The 20,574-nt window shown below is 40.2% G+C and overlaps 1 protein-coding gene across 5 annotated transcripts in view; it reads right to left on the reverse strand.

Annotated features, from left to right (window-relative positions):
* LOC311495768 (suppressor of tumorigenicity 7 protein homolog) overlaps positions 1-20,574 on the reverse strand; it is a 47,570-nt gene that overhangs the window by 20,738 nt on the left and 6,258 nt on the right. For 4 of the 5 annotated variants that reach the window (XM_084555352.1, XM_084555351.1, XM_084555354.1 and 1 more), the window contains exon 2: positions 13,862-13,897. The exons of the other annotated variant lie outside the window; for it this stretch is intronic. In XM_084555352.1, coding sequence (XP_084411478.1) covers positions 13,862-13,883 — 22 coding nt within the window. In that variant the 5' untranslated portion in view covers positions 13,884-13,897. The remainder of the gene's footprint in view (positions 1-13,861; positions 13,898-20,574) is intronic. 5 annotated transcript variants of the gene reach the window in all.

The raw sequence follows: 20,574 nt of genomic DNA on the forward strand, positions 1-20,574 counted from the left end.
TTGTTCTTTAATAAGTTTGCAAAAATGTCTACAATTCTGTGTTTTCTGTCAATATGGGGTGCTGTATGTATATTGATGAGGAAAAAAGTCAATTTAAATGATTTTAGCAAATGGCTGCAATATTTAAAGGGGTCTGAATATTTTCCATACCCACTGTATGCGTTCTGGACTAGTGAAAATATCTGTAAGAGAAACATTGCTATTCAATTTAACACAGGGCAACGGCAGAGCTGGCAAGTAACCGTAGTGACCATGGTAATTATCTGAGCAGTATAACAAGTACAGTAAAAATCTAAAAGTAGAATGCTAAATGCACACTGAAGAGAACGTCTTGAAAATACTATACTTCTTTAGTCTGGCATACGCAATTCCTATTAGGATATGAGTCTGGGATTGGGATTTTATTATGGGACGAGTGAAAAAATACCTCTGCACCCAACTGGATAGTCTTACAACCAATCAGAACCGTTTTCTTGTAAACAAATTCAACTCCACGGTGCTCTGATGTGCATGACGTGTATGACTCTTCTGTACATTACCACGTAAAGCCTGTCCGCACAATGTTATTGACCCAGCAGATCTTTCCCAACGGTGCGACTCCAGAGCAGCTGGAGTTTTTTTGTGTGCGGGGAAGTTTGGGCAGGCTTCCAGGATAGTCCTGCTTTCCTTTTTGCAAAGAAGATGTGTTTGACTGAGCAGAACTAATGCTAATTGCTATGGGAGCCGTTTAGCTCAAACTTGCAGAGGACATCTGGTAGCTGGGTATATTCCTGTGTTCACACTTGCCAAGCAAACCCAACTAAGGTGTCAGAAGCTCTACGGTTTGATAGAAATGGACTAAACAATGCTGGTATGAAAGCATCCTATGGGCATTTTCACCAAACTAAATGATTAAACAGGCAAAAACAATCACAGTAGACTGAATTGCACAGTGACAAATTAGTAGACTTTTTCTGGTCTCATCCTTTTTGAATGATGCTTTGTTTAACAACTCCCCACGAACGTGTTGGACTTTACAGTGATTTTGCTGTACAGTGCTATATTATGTCCAGTACATATCAAGGTCACAAAGACATTTCCTCTCATCGTTACATTGTAGGCAGCAGCTGATCGATCATCAAATGAGCCAGCGAATAAAAATAAAGACTGAAAGCTATGAGGAACATATGCATCTTTGAACACTTAAATTGGCTCTTAGGACATTTTGAGTAAATCTGAAGTTTGGCTGTTTTAAACCCCAATGAATGCAACTACCCAGGTTTTAACCTTCATTTAACTTGATCAGCCAAATTAATTTCTCACACTGAAACACTTTCACACCAGCCACAATTATAAAACTGGGGTTGAATGTATGTATGCTGAAGTGTGACTGAAATGGTTCAACCAGCAACCGTGTGTGTCATGTTGTCATTAAGCAAAGCTTGCCTTCTCTATCCAGCATATGATCACTAATAATATGCCTGAAGTAAGGCTGCAACACACATTTCTTTCCACAGTTACTTTTTTAAATGCAATATTAATCTCATCACACGTTCATAGAACCTCAAGTAACATCTTTAAATTGCCAAAATTATTAAGATTTACAATCCAGCTGTTTGATGAAATTTACCAATAGCTATCAAAACTGAACATTTGGTTTATGAAATGCACTTTAAGCTAAAGTTAGAGGACTATTCCTCATTAAAATATTTAGAATGTTTTCCATTGCCATGATTCAAACTGGCGAGTCTGTTTATGCCACAAGTTTCAAGTACTTCCCTCTGGACACTGAGGCTGCTGTTTCAGTGACTTAATATTGGTAAGAAATGAGCTAGAGGGCGAGGTGGGGGAATAACGATGAATTGAAGGGACAAATTCTATCAGATAGATTCAAGACTAAATGTCACCAGAGACAACAGGAAATGTGACCTTTACTGAAGAGAGGATGGTCAGCAGGCTGCCGGCCTGACTGGAATGATAAAAGACACACGCAGAGACACACGCGAACACGCACACATTCAGACATATAATCACACTGATAAACATGCGGACACACGCGCGCGCACACACACACACACGATTGCAATAATTAAAATTACAACCACCATTTGTTTAAAAATGCTGGAACATCTGCTCTACAACATTCTATCTTTAGAAAATAATAGAGATGACTTAATGTTTTTCTCAAAATGAGTCCAAATGTTGTTGAAAGTCCTTGAACAAAGTTATCTTAAATACAATTTATGGATTTAGAGACACAATGGAAGACAATGGACAATAACACAAAGTCAAATCAACGCAGACACAAATTTAGACCATTAGTGTTCAGGTACTAAGATGCAAATTCAGTGTGAGGACTTTGCTCCTACAATATCAGTGGTAGGACTGGGAAATGGTTCTCAGTTAAACAGCTGCCCAACACCTATACAAGCTAGTTTCTGGATTTCTTTTGAAAACCGCTGAAAACAGTGATACAGTGGTTTTTACAGCATGTGGCTGAAGTGTGTGTCCTAAAGCTTGCCATTATCAAATTACACAAAAGGGTGCTACAGTGTTGTAAAATTGAGTTACTACTTACTTTTTCACTTGTGGGAATGGAGTATTTAGCAGTTTCTGTTTTCATTTTGTTCCAAGTATGAATGGTTTTTATCCTTGGGATAAATAAAGTTTCTTTCTTTCTTTCTTTCTTTCTTTCTATCTATCTATCTATCTATCTATCTATCTATCTATCTATCTATCTATCTATCTATCTATCTATCTATCTATCTATCTATCTATCTATCTATCTATCTATGTTGAGATGCACAAATGTGCATTGGGTTGGCACTGAAGATAAATCTGGTATCAAGATATTTTCAGTCCTTTCTGCTGATGGGTAATTACTCAACCCTCAGGGTCAAGAATGAGAAGCTGTTATGACCGGGCATTGTGGTAAAGCATCATTGATTAAAGCGTAAAGATTAAGTATTATCCTAAGAAGCAACATACAAGTAACACAACTTGAGCAGTTTAGCCGGTTAGTCATACTCATATGGCAGGCCCCTAATGGGGCAGCTAGCAGAGTACGTCTGGGTCTCCGCTGACATCTGAGTGGGGTGAATTTGTAGCCGACATCTGTAACATCAGCACTGACTGGTAAGTTTCTGTGCATGTAGGATGTACGAGTACTGGTATTTTATGGAGCTTTTTCTTTCTGTGGTTGAGTTTACATTTGCAGCTGTGTATGATTATAGAAGCTGTCTAGGCATCTGCATTAAGATATGCACAATAATTTGGTCAACTATATGAACAACTGGGATATCAATCGCTGTTCAGTGCTACACTCATAGTTAGCTGTATTCATGAGACTCTGTCTTTTTCACAAGAGAAAGAACACTGTAGCTGTCATTTTGACCACATATTAGATTAATACCAGAGCTACAACAAGAACGGTTTCGAACAGAAGAAGAGAATACAGAGAGAGTGTGTCAACTAAGGACAGATAAAGATGAGAGACTAACTAAAAAAATCTCTTATTTAAAATTCTGAGATTTCCGGAATTTGGGTGTCAGAGGAATTACTTCTAAACCAAGGATGTAGAGCTAAACTGGTACTCTTTCCCTCCTGTGCAGAAACACTGAAGAGATCTAAGATGTACCAGAAATATATCTACCAGACACAGAGTCTCATAAACATTCCATATCTCTCATGTTTCTGAAATTACAAGTTGCATACGTCCAAGTATAATCCAGTGTTTTAAAGACAGCAATATCAAAATGAAGAATGGAAAGTGCAAAAAAGCATCCTCTCGCTCTGAAACTCAAAAACTGAATGTTTTCAAAGGTGTTTTTTTTTTAAATCTGTGATGTGCTACTATAGACTTTAAGATGTAACCTGACAAAACAGCTTGATGGACATCTGAAATACATTTACATAGTTGTGTTCTTTTTATGCCAATGCAGCAATAGATGATGAATTATAGGAGATGTATTTATTCATTTCCTTTGCTTTACTAGCTAGCTGACAGAAAAGGCTGTATTTCTTTCAAACAACAGCTAAGATGGCTGATAGGGTGCAAATACTGACACAATCAGTAAAAGAACCTTATATTTCTAATTAATTTCAATAACCACAGAGAATAAACATACATATGGGACACCTCCAGGAAATAAATACAAGGCTTATTCTTGCCCTGCTCAACAAGTCACTATGTAAACACAGATATCAGCTACAGCTGGCATATCCCTCGCACACAAATATACAACTAAGACATAACACACACACACGAACAGAGTCAGCAGGCCTTCGCCCACGCACTGAGCAAACCGTCCACTTCATGAATATCAATACAGAATGTACAGAGCCACCTGCTGTGCACAATATAAAAGCCATCTGAAACACAGCTACAGTTCCTGACTACACACAGCCTGTCAGCTGCAGACCCACTGAAGCAACACCACATTACTTACCCTCCATTCCACTGAAACCTCCAATAGAGCCACCAACACACCAACAAGGGCTTCTCTTTTTACAAATTATACTCAGCAGAAATTATAAAGAGAGCGAGATTTGCCTCTCCTCCACCAGGAATCAAGACGATGTTTCTCCCCTTACAGTCCCCATCCATACAGAAATCTAAGCAGAAGCAGTCTTTCATAAAGCACATTTACCAATGAGGGCCTCTTGTCTCCCTTTCTTGATTGGCTGTAGTCTTTGAGTGACAGCAGGCCAATGCAATTGTAAGCCAGCTCTGTCCTTGTCTACCTCTTGTAACCCAGCAGAATAAGTACAGGGGTCTGTAGATACCAGTTCAGCCAATCAATAACATGGGTTTTAATGAAGGGGGGCGGGGAGCTTCTAAGCCTCCTCCTGCAGTGGTAACCATGACAACCCCTAAATGACCCCACAGGCGACTGGATGAAGGAGTGTTAGAACAGATTTACAGTTTTATGATTAATGCAACTAAATATTTTTTATTTACATTGGGACCTTTCCTAAAAAAATATCCAATCTGTTTCATCTTCAGCCTGTGATACTCAGTTTCAAACATCTACTCTGGTCATCCAGATGGCCGCTGACCAGATCCAATGAAAAAAAAATGAAGTACCTTTCTATAGAACCCTTCAGAAGCAACTGTAGAACTGTAGGGTGAAAAATTATTATTTGCTTCCACCAGACACCACATTTCCCCACTTGATCCAATGATTAGATCCAATGACCTTCTGGTCATGAGGCACTTCCTTTATTTCTTCAGCCCGCTGAAATACTAGAGTATGACGACAGCGAAAGCCCACTGAAATTAAAAGGCTGACAAGGTTAGCTGTAGTTCTATGTTCGTGTTTGAACACGATGATGACAAATGCAGCGATTTGACACTGAACCAATTCAATTATAACTGTGCTTCCAAGAAGAATAATCATGCAGTAGCCCTCAACAGCGGCCTTCTAATGTACTCCTCCTCTGCTGCCCACAATAACAGCACAATTCTAGAAATAGAGATGACTCAAATTCTAATTTGATGGTACAACTAGGTATCAAAGTGTTTGGACGACAGGTTTTCCTCAAAACTCAGAAATGCTGAAAATCTTTACTGTTTTACCAAATGAGATTATGCCAGTATGTGCCACAGCATATGTTTAAATTCAGGTGTATATTACACAACTATACTACAAGGTAATTGTATAGCTGCTACAGTAACAGCTGAACGGTGACTTGGAACTTGCAAATTGCAAATGGAAACATAATCACAGTCTGACAATAATGGTAAACATTATTGTTGCCATAATGTGTTTGTCCTTTTAGAGCAGACATATAATTTGATTAGAGACAGGCAGATTAGACTTTTTGTTTCTTTGTTTTGTCACATGGAAGAGGTTTTCAAATTTTGACATCTACATTTGTTGTAGCTGTGCCAATGCGCTCTGCCAGTTGATGAACTCCTTAATACTTTCCCCACACAGACAGCCCGGCCGAATACTGTTCTGTCCATGCAGCCCCAGGTTTTAATCATATTCACACCTCATTCTACAGACTACTTCCCAAAAAACATCCCTTTTGATCAGCAGCCAAGCACACGTAATAATTCAGGCTGCTGAGCATGTCAAGAACAGTCATGTTTGCATTCTTTACCTTTCCCAGCCACAGCGTAGGGCCCAACTTATCTGACTAACTAAAGCAATACACTGAAACTTGGAGGTTTATACACCGATCAGTCATAACATGATAACCACCTTCCTAATATTGTGTAGGTCTCCCACTCATCAGAGAATACACATGGGCCTTCTGAGGGTGTCCATTTTATGCCAATAGTCAGAATAATGCCTTAAATTCTTAAATTTAACAAATGCCTCAAAACATTTCTAATTCAAAAAAGATCTTAAGACAACAATAAGGTTATGCTTCAATTACACTTAATGAGTGAAAGGGGCAGAAAGGACATGAGCAAGTACTTATTGTTCTATTATGTAAGCCAGCTGAAACTGCTGTAATTATTATCTTAAGTTTGGGAAAATATGTTGGGGTACTTAAAAATATAGTTATGTACTCTCAAAGAAATTGAATAACATCTATAGGAAGCAGGATGAGCAAGCTGAGAATGAAATCATGAGCAACAGAATTACCTCACCTCCCCTGGTTGTGGCCAAGTTTATGATCATCAAAGCTCAAGAGTCTCAGCTCTGTTACTGTTGGCACAGGCTCTGTACTGCTGAAGTTATGGATGGCAACAACAAATGGCCTGGGAGCTGGTCCCGTTTGCTGAATAGTTTCACAACCAGTCTTCGATCCATATATGGAGAGTCTGTTCCAGCGAAATTACTATTGATGATGCAAAAATGTTTTGATGTTTTAATTAACAGAACTGAACAACTGTGAATGATGAAGGAAAGAAATCACAATCAACAATTACTAGAAAAATAATAGAATTACTGTCTCACTGTTGTAAGCCTCTGTCAACAAGTCAAGTTGCAGTTTACATCCATGTCTAAAACTTGAGGGGGGGGGGGGGCTCTATTGAGAAACAGGATGCCTTTACTGAAGAAGCTAAGCGTTGTTTTTACAGGTGCTGACAACACTGTTGGTTTAAGAAAGCCTTTTGAAAAAAAATAATAATACTGATACCACAGTAAATGAACAGATAAACAGAAGACTTTACTTCAGGCCACCAGATTGGGATCACAATGGGATCATTCATGCAGCCCTTTCTACAAATCATAGTAAACAAGCTCTTTACTGAAGTTCAGATACCAGTTAACTCATGTTACATTAGTAGAAAGGCTAATAAATCTCTTATTTTCAAATTGTCTTTGGGAACCATAAAATAGAGTAACTGTTCTTTTAAAGGTGGCTGTACAACAGTGAACAACAAGAGCTTTACAACCAGGATTAAGCTCTTCTTGTAATATCCCTTATCAAATAAATGACAGGATAACCAAGCTTTATGGTGAGCTGCTTCTAAAGAAGATTTAGGGTCAGAAGCAATGACCCAAGAGAATACATTAGTCTCTCTTTGGTGGGATGTGAGATAAAATCCTTACTGAAGATCGCTTGTCTACAATAAGCCCCCTTTTTGGCTCACTCAACCTGCAGTCACTATATGAGCTCGAGAGACAAAAATAGCAGAAGTCAGCAGTTACCACAGAAACCCGATCACTGCCGTTTTGCCATTCTTACGGGGTTACCACAGCAACAAAGACAGCTGGTTTGCCGTCAGAGTGCTTGCATCAAATGGCCATCTTCAGTAAACACCTTATTTGGTTCTTGGGCAACGATAGCGGAACAAACAAATACAACACAACCAGGAGCCTCCTCAGATCAAAGACCATTAGCGGCTTATCAATGCAAAGAAAAACGATGTGATCTTGTCAGGCATTAGGCAAAATAACATTCAGCTTAAAAAATACCATTATCTGCCAGTGATGAAATAACACTTATACAATGGAGTGATATGACTAAGGTATGGCCCAGAGCAATCCTCCCACCATCAAAACATGCTTCCATTTGGCAACTGCATTTCCCTGAGCGTATCCTTATCACCAGGCATACTTCTGGCAATCTATCATAAATCTTACATAGAAATAGCCTGGTTTGCATTTAGTGTAGTATTCAGGATTCAGGCAGAATGTCTAGAATATGTGGACCTGCGTCTCTCTATTCTACGCTGACAAGACCTTAGAAGAGATTTAAAATCCTCATCCATTTTCAAACTGCACTACATGACAACCATAACAGAGGACATTATGCATCATTTAGACTCCAACTTGTAAATTTTTCTGTTTGTAGACACTAGACAACCAGGAAGTATTGGTTCACACACACAATGATGTAACAGATATAATTCTGCTGATGGCAAAACGGTGATCGCACAGGAAGTCGTGCAAACCCGTGAAGATCACTATCGTTATTTTGGATTAATATGGGTTAAGAGAAAACATGAGAAGAACAGTAATAATTCATTATGTGTTGAAAAGTGGCCAAGAGGAGAAGTATGATTAATACAGAAGTACATTTTACAGTACAGCTAGACGAAAAGCTTTGTAAAGGACAAGGATCCAAACTGTTATATCTGAATTATTACATTAACAGCCTTGCCAGCACGTATCATTTAGCTAAAGGTATTTCCCGAGCTTTTGGGAATCTACTTTCCTTTAATGCCATCAACAAAATGTTCCACTTAAAATGTTTTCAGTGATTCATACCCATACCAAGCTCTTAATTTGGTCTAGGCTGATTCCATTAACGCATCACACTCATTTATTTTTATCAAACCTCTATCCAAAGCAAAACGGTGAAACTGTCTTCAATAGATGAGGGTGTGGGAGTTTCAGAGGAGAAACTGTAAGCATGGATCAGGCTGACAGTGAATTCATAAAAATGGATATTATTATATATATTCTGATCAACAAAAAAAAAACATTTCAGCCTTTTTGTCACCTTTTCCATCTCTTCACAGCAGTTCTTTTTTCTTTTCACTTTGTAAGCTATTTGTGTTTCCTGTAGCTGAACCCTGCATCATGCAGTTCACAAAAAGATGGCTAGATATGATTGGTCAGTGAGCAACATGTAGGCTATCATATGTCTTGGCTAAGTCATGGCAAATGCGTAAATACGTCAATGGAATATGTTGACCCATCACAATGTTTTTCTATACTTAAAAAGCCCTTACCAAAAAAAAAAAGAGTGAGTAAATTCATTAAATAAGAGACACTGATGCTTGAGAGACGTTTATCATTGTAAATACTTTCGTCCTGCAGAGGGCAGAGATATGATCAGTTGTTCAAAACTGCCAAAACCTCAAAACAAGGCAATGAAGTGGTTGCACACTTACTAAAATTGAAACTGCTCCCAACTGTAGATGAGCCGCTGAATATTTGAACCATTACAGTATATTTAATCTGATGGTTGGTTGGTTGGTGGTCAGAGCTTGGGAGTTGTTATGTCCTGATTTAAAAAATAATAATTTGTTACAGCCCGAGTAGAAAATTGTTGTATCACCTAGAATAACTGCCAGCATGGGCCTCCACTTGGATCAAGTGTAAGCAATTACTACTGAACCATGCCTTTCTTCCTCGTAGCATCCTACAGTCCGCCATTTCTCCTTGTATGCTTGTCAGTCTGGCTCGCTCTGTAAAACCACCACCCAAACACTAGTCGGCGCTGTGTCTTTTTTGTCAGTCGGTTAATTTTTGTTCCTACTTCCTGTTTCACTTTCCACTTCCTGCTTTTACGTTCAACAATGGTGACTGAAACTTTCGCTGGAGACGAGTCATACAAACCTTTGTATCGCCGAACCTCCTCGGTTAACCTTTCTGCGGTGTGTTCCATCTTTATTGATCCAAAACAATCAATTCGAAAATTGCGGAGACGGAGAAGCAGCTGGAAATACTAAAGTGGAAATATGCTACTACCAAGCAGACCAATCACAGCTCTTGCGCTCTGCGTCGCCGTGGTGCGTAGTTACATTTCTGGAGAGGTTTATGTCAGCTACGGCACTAGGGTCTGCGTAGGCTCTGCGTACACATAAGCATAAACCACCTATTACCCAAATCAGAGCTGAACTTTGCTGAAAAGAGAGATGAGGCAGGGAGGTGATGTCTAGAAATGAGCCCTGTGCTTGGATGGCAATCTTTGTGGGTGTGACAAGGTAATTGTACACAGAAGTGTGTAAAGTGGATGCTGTTCGTGCTCATACATGGATCAGTAAGGAGCATTTATATGTGCTACTGGTTGAAAATCAACAGAAATGGCTAAAATTTAACACTTAAAACACAGGAAGCTGTCACTTCTAAAAAGCCATTTAGAACATAAAAGCTTGAATTTGAGTCATGAAATATCTTTAAGATAAACTACAGTTTTTGCTATTTTAAATAGTTACTAAATTTACTTTCCATAGATAACTGGAGATTTTGAAGTAATTATGTTGCAAAAAAATTAAACAGCGGAAAAAAGCATATATTAGGTTGACTATAGCTATAGTGTACATAAATAGCTTTTACCATTTTATAATTATGGTCATCAAATATGGTTTACTGAAGAGGCTAAACACGCTGGAGGTAATTGTTCTGGTTTTTCATTCCCACTGCCACAGGCCATTAGTAAAGGGGGAACAGAGTTGTTTGATGCCAGAATACATTTGAAAACATTTTCCACCAAACCTGAACACTGACCCACAATGTCAAATAATGCAATGAGGTCAATGCCGTATTTCCTTGAGGGATAGTTTGGCAAAAGAAGTCTCAAAATGAATATGGTTTATTTTAAGACAGCATCATATAACCAAATACATAAAATATTTCTATTTTACATTTCTATTATCTAGATCAAAGCAGAAATTAAACATGACGGGAAAGTATTAGAAGTCCATCCATGAATACGACAGCACACCAGGTTTTTATTCTTTAAATCTTTGGCTCTACTTGACAGCTTGGCTTATTAAAACACGCACATCAGACACTGATGCAGTACAGTTTAAGTGCCTTCCTCAATGTCACACAGTGTGCTGTGAAGGCTTGGCAGGATTTACAAGAGCCTCTGTCAAGGCCAGGTGATGACCAGATTGACTAATGTTATTGCAACCACTAGAAAATCCCCATTTGGACTACTGGAATTGGAAGAAGCTTTAATATGCTCTCCAAAAATAACAGATAAAGTCAGAAGCCTACCACTCTCATTCCCATTTCCAGAGACAAGTTCAATATCTCAAACAAAAACTTTCTAAATATGTTCCAAGTTAATTTCCCGCTTCAGTGTTTGCTGATGCAGTGTTGCTGATGCCTCTTGAAAATAAAACTGGAGCCAGGCTGTTTCCTATCAAAGCTATTTCAATAAAATAGCCTATAAAAGAGACTCCACTTACTTGACTGTTTCCACAAATGCTGCAGATTTTATTACTTGAATCTGAAGGGCTGAGTGGACATTATGTTTTTTTCTCCCATTCTGTCTGTGCCTATTGTTAAAAGCCATAGAAGAAATGTGAACAAAACTGTCTGGAAGGATGTAATATTAAATATACATTGACAAACATTGCTGCTGAGCTGTTGTGTGATCTTGTTTAAAAAAGCAACTGTGGGACTGACTGTGTTTGACATAGTAGTGTTCTACTTTCATTTGTCATGTCAAATGAGGGCATTTCTTCAGTGTTGTAAGGATATAACACTGCAGTCATGCTTTCTTTTAAATCATACCATGTGAAATAAGCCTTACTCTTTGCCTCACACATATAAATCTCCTCTAATCTGTTGCGTGCAGCCCCACTGCCTTTTAGTTTTCCATCTTATAAAAAAAAAAAAAAAAAAAAAAAAAAAAATGCCACAGTTATGATTTATTAGCTGACCTATATCAAACTGCACATTGAAAAGACTTACGCCAACATGGGACAGAAGAGATTAGCAATAAACAGCAACATGGAGGGCAAAAGTCTACTGACTGCCAAGTGATTCAAAAGGTCACAGGCTCCACCGCAGCTTCAGCAGAGCAGAACACTGTCCATGAACATAACATCTTCACATCTGCCGTAGGTCTGGGTATCACTACTGATTACCTGAATCAATTCAATTGTTCAATATCAATCCATTTAGAGATATTTTAGTTTCAAAACCATTTTACTTAGTTAAGAAAGAGATTTTCACATAACTAATTTTGTCATTGCTTTTGTAGATTTGAGCCATTTCCACCATATTTTACCTCCAGTTGTTTTGTCCTGCTCCTCTCTGTCATAGTTTTTAAAATTCAAAATGCTGTCACACATAAGCTTTCAGGCCCGACCGTGCTCACAGAGTGGCAGCTTCTGCCAGGTTTTGGGTCTCCCTCACGCGTGGACTAATCTTGCCCGATCTCACGAGACTAGTCAGTTGATCACAGCGAGACTTCTAACAAGAGGTAAAATAAAAACATTTCTGAAGTACTATGAACACAGAAATATAAATGATTATCTCATCTTTAGGTGTAACAGATTCTGTTACGTTCTTTGATTATTTTGAATCCCTTTGAATGCTTTAGTGACAGAATATAAGTGAGTGGGATGAGCACATCTAACCAGTGTCTTATACTATTTAATAATTTCTTCGTTCATTGTGCCTAGTTCCATTTTTAGCAACGTATTCTTTCAGAAGCGTTGACTAAAACTGATTAATACAAGTTTGTCTACTTTCATGACACAAATAGCATGACCCCAACATAACCAAATCATTTAGTGTCTGATAAACATGCCCAAAAAGCAAGAGACTGACAGCAGCAAGCAGACAGCTGAAAACAATGACAACAAGCAGCTCAAACTGACTTGGTGGACGCATCAAGTTTGACCCTCAAATGACCTTAATTTTTGGCAGGAAATCTGAATATCATACCAAAAGGTCAGACAACCTCTGCTAAGCTTTGGTGAAATGTAAGAGGTGATCTGCATCATGCTGTCCGTCAGTACTCCACAGATACTCCACAGCATCATCCACTCAGCTGCACATTTCATAAACAAAGATTACATCCAACTGTTTGGTGAAGGAGTGACACACTGACAGTTTCTCAACCACTGAACGACAACCCAATGTGTGCCGTTAGTGGTGTGCATGCTAGCTCTGATCCAAAGTTACTTTGGGCTCCGACTGTGCAGTCATGACAGAATCAATTAGATCAGCTCTGAGTTCCATGAAGCATTGAGCAAGTAGTGGAGTGAGCCATCATGGTATCGATCAGAGTGCAAGGCTTTCTTGTGAGGTCGGGGGAGAGACGGGGAGACAGGGAATCGCCTGAAGACAGTTATACATACAAACTCTTCTGAATGAGGTCAGGGGCTCCACAGTGCCCAAAGACACACTAACGCACATACATTCACAACAGTACTGTGCTATGTGTGTTAGCTAGTAGCATCTGAAATTGGAAACGCTACGCTTACACCTCACAGCTATCTGACTGAGCCGGAGGAACTAGAGCAAGGAGGCTGATGCTTCTGGAAACGATGCAACTCTGGTAAAAGCATCCATCTTCTGACATGCCCACTCACATAAACGAAAACATGCACAAGGACACACTTGCATTCAATCAACACGCTATTAAAGTCAAGAAGACCAAAAATACATACAGACAGGAGGAGACTGCATATGCACACACAGACAGATAGTAATGGTCAGAGTGAGAGAATGCAAGGCAGGCGGTAAGCTCAACGTGACCAGCTAGCTTGTATTGCCGACCCTCTGTGCTAAAATGGTAGATCCCAGATTTCTCCCCATGCAATCTGCCACCAGCAACCATGGAGGCAAAACAGGAAGAAGAGAGGAGAGGAAAGGAGGGATGCAGGAACAGAGGAAACCTGGTAATTTCCTTTCCTACTCTCCCTCAGATAAAACACACGAACATAAAAAGCTAGATAAACAGACAAACACCAAGGAGAAAGAAGGATGGTGGTGGTACTTACATGAGGACTCTGTGCCGAACATGGCTGGGCCGGGAACTGTGATGGAGAGAGAGGAGGAGGAGAAGGAGGAAAGAGAGGAGAGAGATAGGGGAGGGTGAGAGAGAGAGAGAGAAGGAAGGTTGATGAGCAGGCAGCTACACAGCGGGGGTCATCAAAGCAACACAATGCAGCCAGCCGGCTGTCGCTGCCTCCCAGACGGCCAGATGCCCCAGCTCCGCTATCCGTTGCTGCTTTAAAAAAAACCTTTCTCCAAATACACACACGCTCAGCTAGTCCGGCCGGCAAAAAAACGAGGCCTTCTGGAGGATCAAACCAATGACCAAATAAATATGGAAGAAAATGAAACAGCAATCCTTCACAGCCAAGGCAAACTGTGGTCAAATCCAGACATGGAGATGTGGTTGTGGCTAGCTACTGCATCTCTCCTCTTTCTGCAGTCTATATCCTCCTTCTCATCCTCTCCTCCCCGTCACTCTCTCACTTCTCCTTCCTTCCACTGTAGGATTTACTGATGGAGAAAGAGGGGGAGAGGAGAGAGAAAGGAGGGAGAGAAAAACTAAAAATCTGGTCAGGAGCTGCTGCCACTGCTGCTGCAGCCGCTGTAAGACAATAGCTATGCAAACAGCAAGTGACGTCAGGACGGTGGGGGGGCTGTAAAAAGACTGACTGACAACTGCTGCTAGATAGTGAGAGGGAGGGAGGCAAGGAGTGAGAAGGAGAAAGAATGAAGGGGAAACATGAGTAAATACGAGGGGGAGATGGAGAAAGGGAGGGTGAGAGCAGAGAAGGAGAGCTGGATGGGCAGAAGCAAAGGAAGAAAGGCAAGAAGAGGAAAAACTGAGAAAGGTGGAGAGGAAGGACAGTATGGTAAGAGGAAATGAAAGCCAAAGGTTGATAAAAGAGAGGGAATGGAAGAAAAGGAGAGACGGGCGAGACAGAGAGGATGAAAAGATACAGAGGGGGAGGAGGAAGGCAGCAGGGGCTGAGGGGGCAGTGGAGAAATAGAGTGGGAAGCAGGCCAATCAAAACGGTTTGTCTAGTTTGGAGCTTAAAAAAAAAAAGAAAAAAAAAGCCAGCTGCTAGAGATACAACAGGACACCCTGGAAGACGCTGTAAGGGGGGCAGGGGCTGTATCTGTCAGAACGACAAATTGAAATGAGTATGAAGGAAAGCATTGGAGACGGGCATGTGTTTGCTTGCCGTTAGCACAATACACACACACAGAGACGGAAATCAGGGAGCTGGAAATCCTATTTCCAGCAGTAATTGAACAACGTATGAGTCAAGGCTGTATTGAAGGTAAATGACTGGCTAGATTTATGTGACACAGACAAATGCAGATTAAAAGGAAAAAAAAACTGAATGAACAAAAGAATATTCACTTAATTGAATGTAAAACTGCAATTCAAAATAGAAGATCAGCTTCAAGGTGGGATTGATAACTGTTAGTCACCTATTTTGTACACAAATAAACATACTGTACCGTACAAATTATTGCAATATTTATTTGGCCAGTTCTTAGTATCGCAGACCAAGCACACAGAGAAATTATAGCATTCCAGAATGAATCACAAAGATTTGCATTACATTGCAAAAATGAACCCTGGCCAATGTATTAGGACGTCTGAACACATTTTAGACACCTATAAACACTAATGACCCCCCCCCCTTTTTTTTTTCCATTTCAAGATGACCAGAAACCTTGAAGTGTCCCTAATGAACCGGGCGCAGCGGATAGATATTGATGCATACTTTAAAACTTTAATGAAGACTCTGCTATGGACCTTTTACGCGCTATCAAACGTTATCAACGTATAACCCAGTGACTGTGCACCAGTGTGGCACACGGAGCCTGTTTTGGGCTAATGAAAGTAGAGTACAGTGGTGAGTCTGAACTGCCAGCTAACCTAAATAAATAGATGGGCAGTCAGCCGGACATTCTCGTGGCCCCCTCTGTGAATGGGGTGAAGCTAGCATGTGGATTAGCTCAGACGCTGAACAGAGGAGTGTGTACTGATGGAGGCCTCTGTTCTTTTGTGTCTCACGCACCCTCCACCTCCTCACCCCGTGTCTTTGTCCTTCAAGCACAAGCAAGACCCACTCCCTTCTCCTGCTACGCTGTAAAAAGTATTTCTTATTTTCAATGAGGAAAATCTGGGACGTTTATTTAAAGTTCAATTCAATTCAATTCAATTTTATTTATATAGCGTCAATAACAATACAAATCGTCTCAAGACGCTTTACAAAAACCCGGCCTGATTGTTGTATTGTCTTACAGCAAATAAACACTTTTATAACATTTAAAAACTCATACATACTCACCTGCCAGTTCACTGGGTATTAGTTTCAAATAACAGAGCTGTTTATTTAACGGTTTTATTTTTATAGTATTGCAGTATTGAATTGTATTGTGTTTTACTGACACATTTTGTGTTGTTACTATATTTTGACAGCTCCATTTTAGTCAGTGGGCTAGGCAAAATAACAGAAACACTTTAGTTTTTAATTCAGTCCAGTTTAACAGCTCCACAAACTACATCCTCCAAAATGATAGCACCATTGAATTACCACATTTTACACTGTTTCAACATAAAATGAACATTAGGACAGCCATGAAAAGCGATTTAGTACAGGAAAGGGTACCTAATGAACTTGCAAGTGAGTGTATACCCCTGGCTATTGATACTAATGGCATGTTATTCCTTGTTCTGTGTTCCTACACATCATTTAAAGGCGTGCCAGAAAAAACAAAACAAAACAAAACAAAAAAACGGCCTGAATCATGAAAACGGAATTACAAGAACAGGTAAGCTGTCACGTTTTTAAGTTTCAAATTTTTAGGACTGCCATAACTGGTCTTTGTAGCGTACACTCCCTTTAAGACATCTCCAGTGGTCATGTTAATTGCACAAGAGAGCTCTCTCTCAAACACTCCTTTGAGAGGTGAGGGGACAGTGAGCTGGGATCTGTGGGATAACCTGCCCTCTGTTATCACATTCAGTGTGCTCTGCTCTTATGTCAGCTCACACATTTAGCCGCTGACCAGCATTAGTATGCTGCGACTGGAGATCAGCAGCTCAGGAGAGAGTATTATGGTGCTGCTGTGATAATCAAGGGGCTGAGTACAAGTAATTTCTCCAAGTGGTTTGCAAAATCCAGCTAAACCTGCACCAAGCTTATTATTACAAGCACCTGAAAAAATACACCAAACCAAATATGCAAACTCTGTCATTCTATGTTTGCACTAGCACTACCTGTCAAAGCAGCTTCTGCCAAAACATCACATGCTTCACTGACAAAACACAAGCAGTAACAACAAGTATTCAGGGCTAATCGGATAATTTAATTCAGAAATCAGAGGCCAGAACATCTACACAGCATTTAGACAGAAGTCTTCTTTTGAGGGAGCCTAGTTTAGTAAGTGAATAAACTGGACATTGACGATGTCCAGTTAGTTTTTTTTGTTGTTGTTGTTTGTTTTTTGGACAGAGGAATCACGTATTGAGTCGAGTCTTTAGTTTGTTCACATTTCAAGCATTGCTCAGATCCATTTTTTTGTCTGGCTGTTGACATTATTTTTTTAAACATTGCCATCATATGACTTCACTGTGAGCTGGTCACTGATCTTGGCCTGATTTACATGCACAAAAGAATGAAACACATCACACAGCACACTGTTGTTGAAGTAAACACAAAGGTCGCTGGAGATGGTGATTAAGGTTTCAAAATAAAGAGATTTTTGGGAAAGCCAGCAAATTTGTGAGCACATGATGACAAAAATGAGAAGAAAGAGGCGAATGTTTGAATAGGGCTTTTTGAGGAGCAATCACTGCTCCATCTGAGGAGGTGTGCGTAGATGTTTACTCAGAGCCAGAGGTGGCAGTGAAAAGTTCAGGATGTCTGTCCAGCCACTGCAGAAATGTGACGAATGCTAAAGTTGCACGAATTTGATTTGAATGTTCTTACATTAGGTATGGTTCCACTTTAGCATGCAGTTTGAACATAGCCCAGTTGTGTCTACACAGAAGAAGTTGCAGTTGTGTGTTTCAGCCAGTTGTTTACAGCAGCATGAGCGTCCAGTGATGTAGTGACCACTGGGGTCTCAATACTTCCAAAATGCTAGTGGACTACAGCTCACTGTACCTTAATACCCTTCTGTGTAGACACAGATGGAGAACAGGACCTGCTGCTCAGGCCATGCCTTCTGTGTAGACACTGTGTCAGGAACACCTCTCTGGCAAATGCAGCCTCTTTCTTTTGAGCCAGTGTGTGTTTGAGTCACACGCTGGTTACACACCTTGGCAACTAGGCCCTGCTCCCTTTACCACAAAGATAATTAGGATGCAAGCCCGCTGCCATAACGGCGGTGTAGTCCAGGTGAATAGAGGGGATAATTAAGTCAGACATTGAGTAATGGAACAATGCCGCCCCTCAATGAATGCTTTCCTTAAAACAGTGCTCCAAGCTGCCACTCTTCAGTGGAACTGCATTCATGAGCCATTTATTCCTGAACAATGTACACCTCACCCCGCCCCCGCTTCCATCACAAAGTACCACCCCGAAAAAGCATCTCCTCCTGGTTGCTAAGCAACTGAAAATAAGCGTGAGAGGAGTGTGGCCATCCTTCAGCAAGAGGAAAAATGAGAAGGATACAGGAGGAGAAGGACAGTGTAATATGGAATAATATGGAAGGTGAGATACTCCAAAAGACTCCAGTTGATAATAAGGAGGGAAGAGGAGCAAACTATAGAAGGAAGGAATCATAAAGAATGAAAGCATTCTAAAATCCTATCTTCTAAATGGCTGTGTGCCTTCATCGATATGTCGTCCCATGATTGTATTACAAAACTTGAGCACCGTTAAGCATCTGAGGAATCAGAACACAAAGCCTCCGCTAGGCCATAGTGTCTAATACTCTTACAATTTGCCTTCCTCTTTCAGCTCAATAGATTCAAATCTCCAAATCCTGGCTGCTCTCCCATTAACGTTTCAGCTAGAGTTGGCAATTCACCCAGCCAGTGGCTTATTTACTGGTAGTCAGATTTAGTATATAACTGGTGGTCATTTCCTGACCTGATGAGAATAAATTTACAGTACTCACAGTCAGCTGGTATGCAAAACTGAAGTGCCCACTAGATCCGCCATGCACACAACAGCACGGAAATGCATTTTTCTTTAATAACCAGACAATCAGACTGCCATTTTCCTTTCAGAGGAATCAGACTCTACCACAAAAGGAAGCTCGGTGAAGCTTTGATTACCTCCACTGGGTCACAATTCAAACACAGCGGCATCATTCAGCTAACTGGGTCACGAGCGCTGTCACTGCCAATGCTGACACCAACTGGGGAATGGGGAAGATGGGGAGCTGCGTTTCACAATTTATCCAGAGCTGCTATCAATAGACCACTGATGTACCAACAACTAATGAAATCAAATGGATTCAAATCTAGACGACATGACTTTTATGGATGTTATTATGGTTAAAAAAAAACAAAAAACAGCACTTGGGAAAATCTGGTAATTGCAGTTCCAAGTGCAGACTAACAAATCTGCTTTCAACAACAGTAAAATTGCATTAGAGTATATTTGGCCAGACCACAACCTTGTACACAAACAACTTCAAAGACAGAAATCCACTTAATGGACAAAGGAAAGGACTTGGTAAGAGACAGGAGGTGGGCTGCCACTTTTTCAGCTGCTCCTTTGACTAGTACAACTAATCTGAATAGGCCCATACAAGCAAAATTCACTAAACTGCTGTGTATAACCCAGTCTTGTTTTCCTGCAGTCTTCTGCTTGGACAGCAGCATTCAGGTTCAACTACAGAAATATCAGTTCCTCTAGACTTCAGTACAGCTGTAAGTTTGAAGGAGGAATGACAAAGAATCACTAATTTGCAAAAAGTGTAAACCACCCTCGGCAGAACTGAAAATACAATCCAACCGTCCATATTGTGACAAACATGAAAAAAACATACCTGATGAGTGCGACAGGCAGACTATGTCTTGTATGACACTTGTTCTTGTTAATTTAAGCATAGTTTGCATATATTCAAACAAGTGCACACAGTCAAATTTTAACTGCATTTAAATATAGACCCCTCCACATGTCATTCATCAAACTGTCTTTGTATGTAAAGCAGGAAGGCAGGATGAGGAACAGAAGGTGGAGAAATAACCACCTGCTTCATGTTAGCAGCCTCTCGCTGTGGCTGTTAGCTCTGTCTGATGAACTAATCTTTTTGGCGAGTCGCCAACCTATGTAGAGAGTTTATTTACCGTTTGGTTACTGGGGTCAACACTTGAGATCAGGGTTCTGTTGTGGTAGGACCAAACATTATTTAGTCAACTTTGCTACAAGAATCCAGCAAAAGTGACCACAGTCACAAATGTTTCTGTGCATTTGGTAGCAAGTCTCAGCTCAAGCTGTTTTCTCATACCACCATATCCTGTTAACAGAGAGGGCTGTTTCTACCACTCCTACAAACACCACTTACACACACAGTTGGCTGTGCTGTGGCCACAGATGATGAATTGGTGTATTTCACAAGACATTCAGCTTAGTGAGCTCCAGTCATTGTTGCACAGTCCACATTTCAACTTTGACCAAACTTTAAAAAAAAAAACTCTTGTCATTGCGAGTGCTTTAGATTTTTGTAAGGTGTGTACATATCAAACACTGGATCTCACCGTATTACTGTACTTTACAAG

Source organism: Chelon labrosus (assembly GCF_963514085.1).
Source record: "Chelon labrosus genome assembly, chromosome: 11".
Taxonomy (NCBI): Eukaryota; Metazoa; Chordata; class Actinopteri; order Mugiliformes; family Mugilidae; genus Chelon; species Chelon labrosus.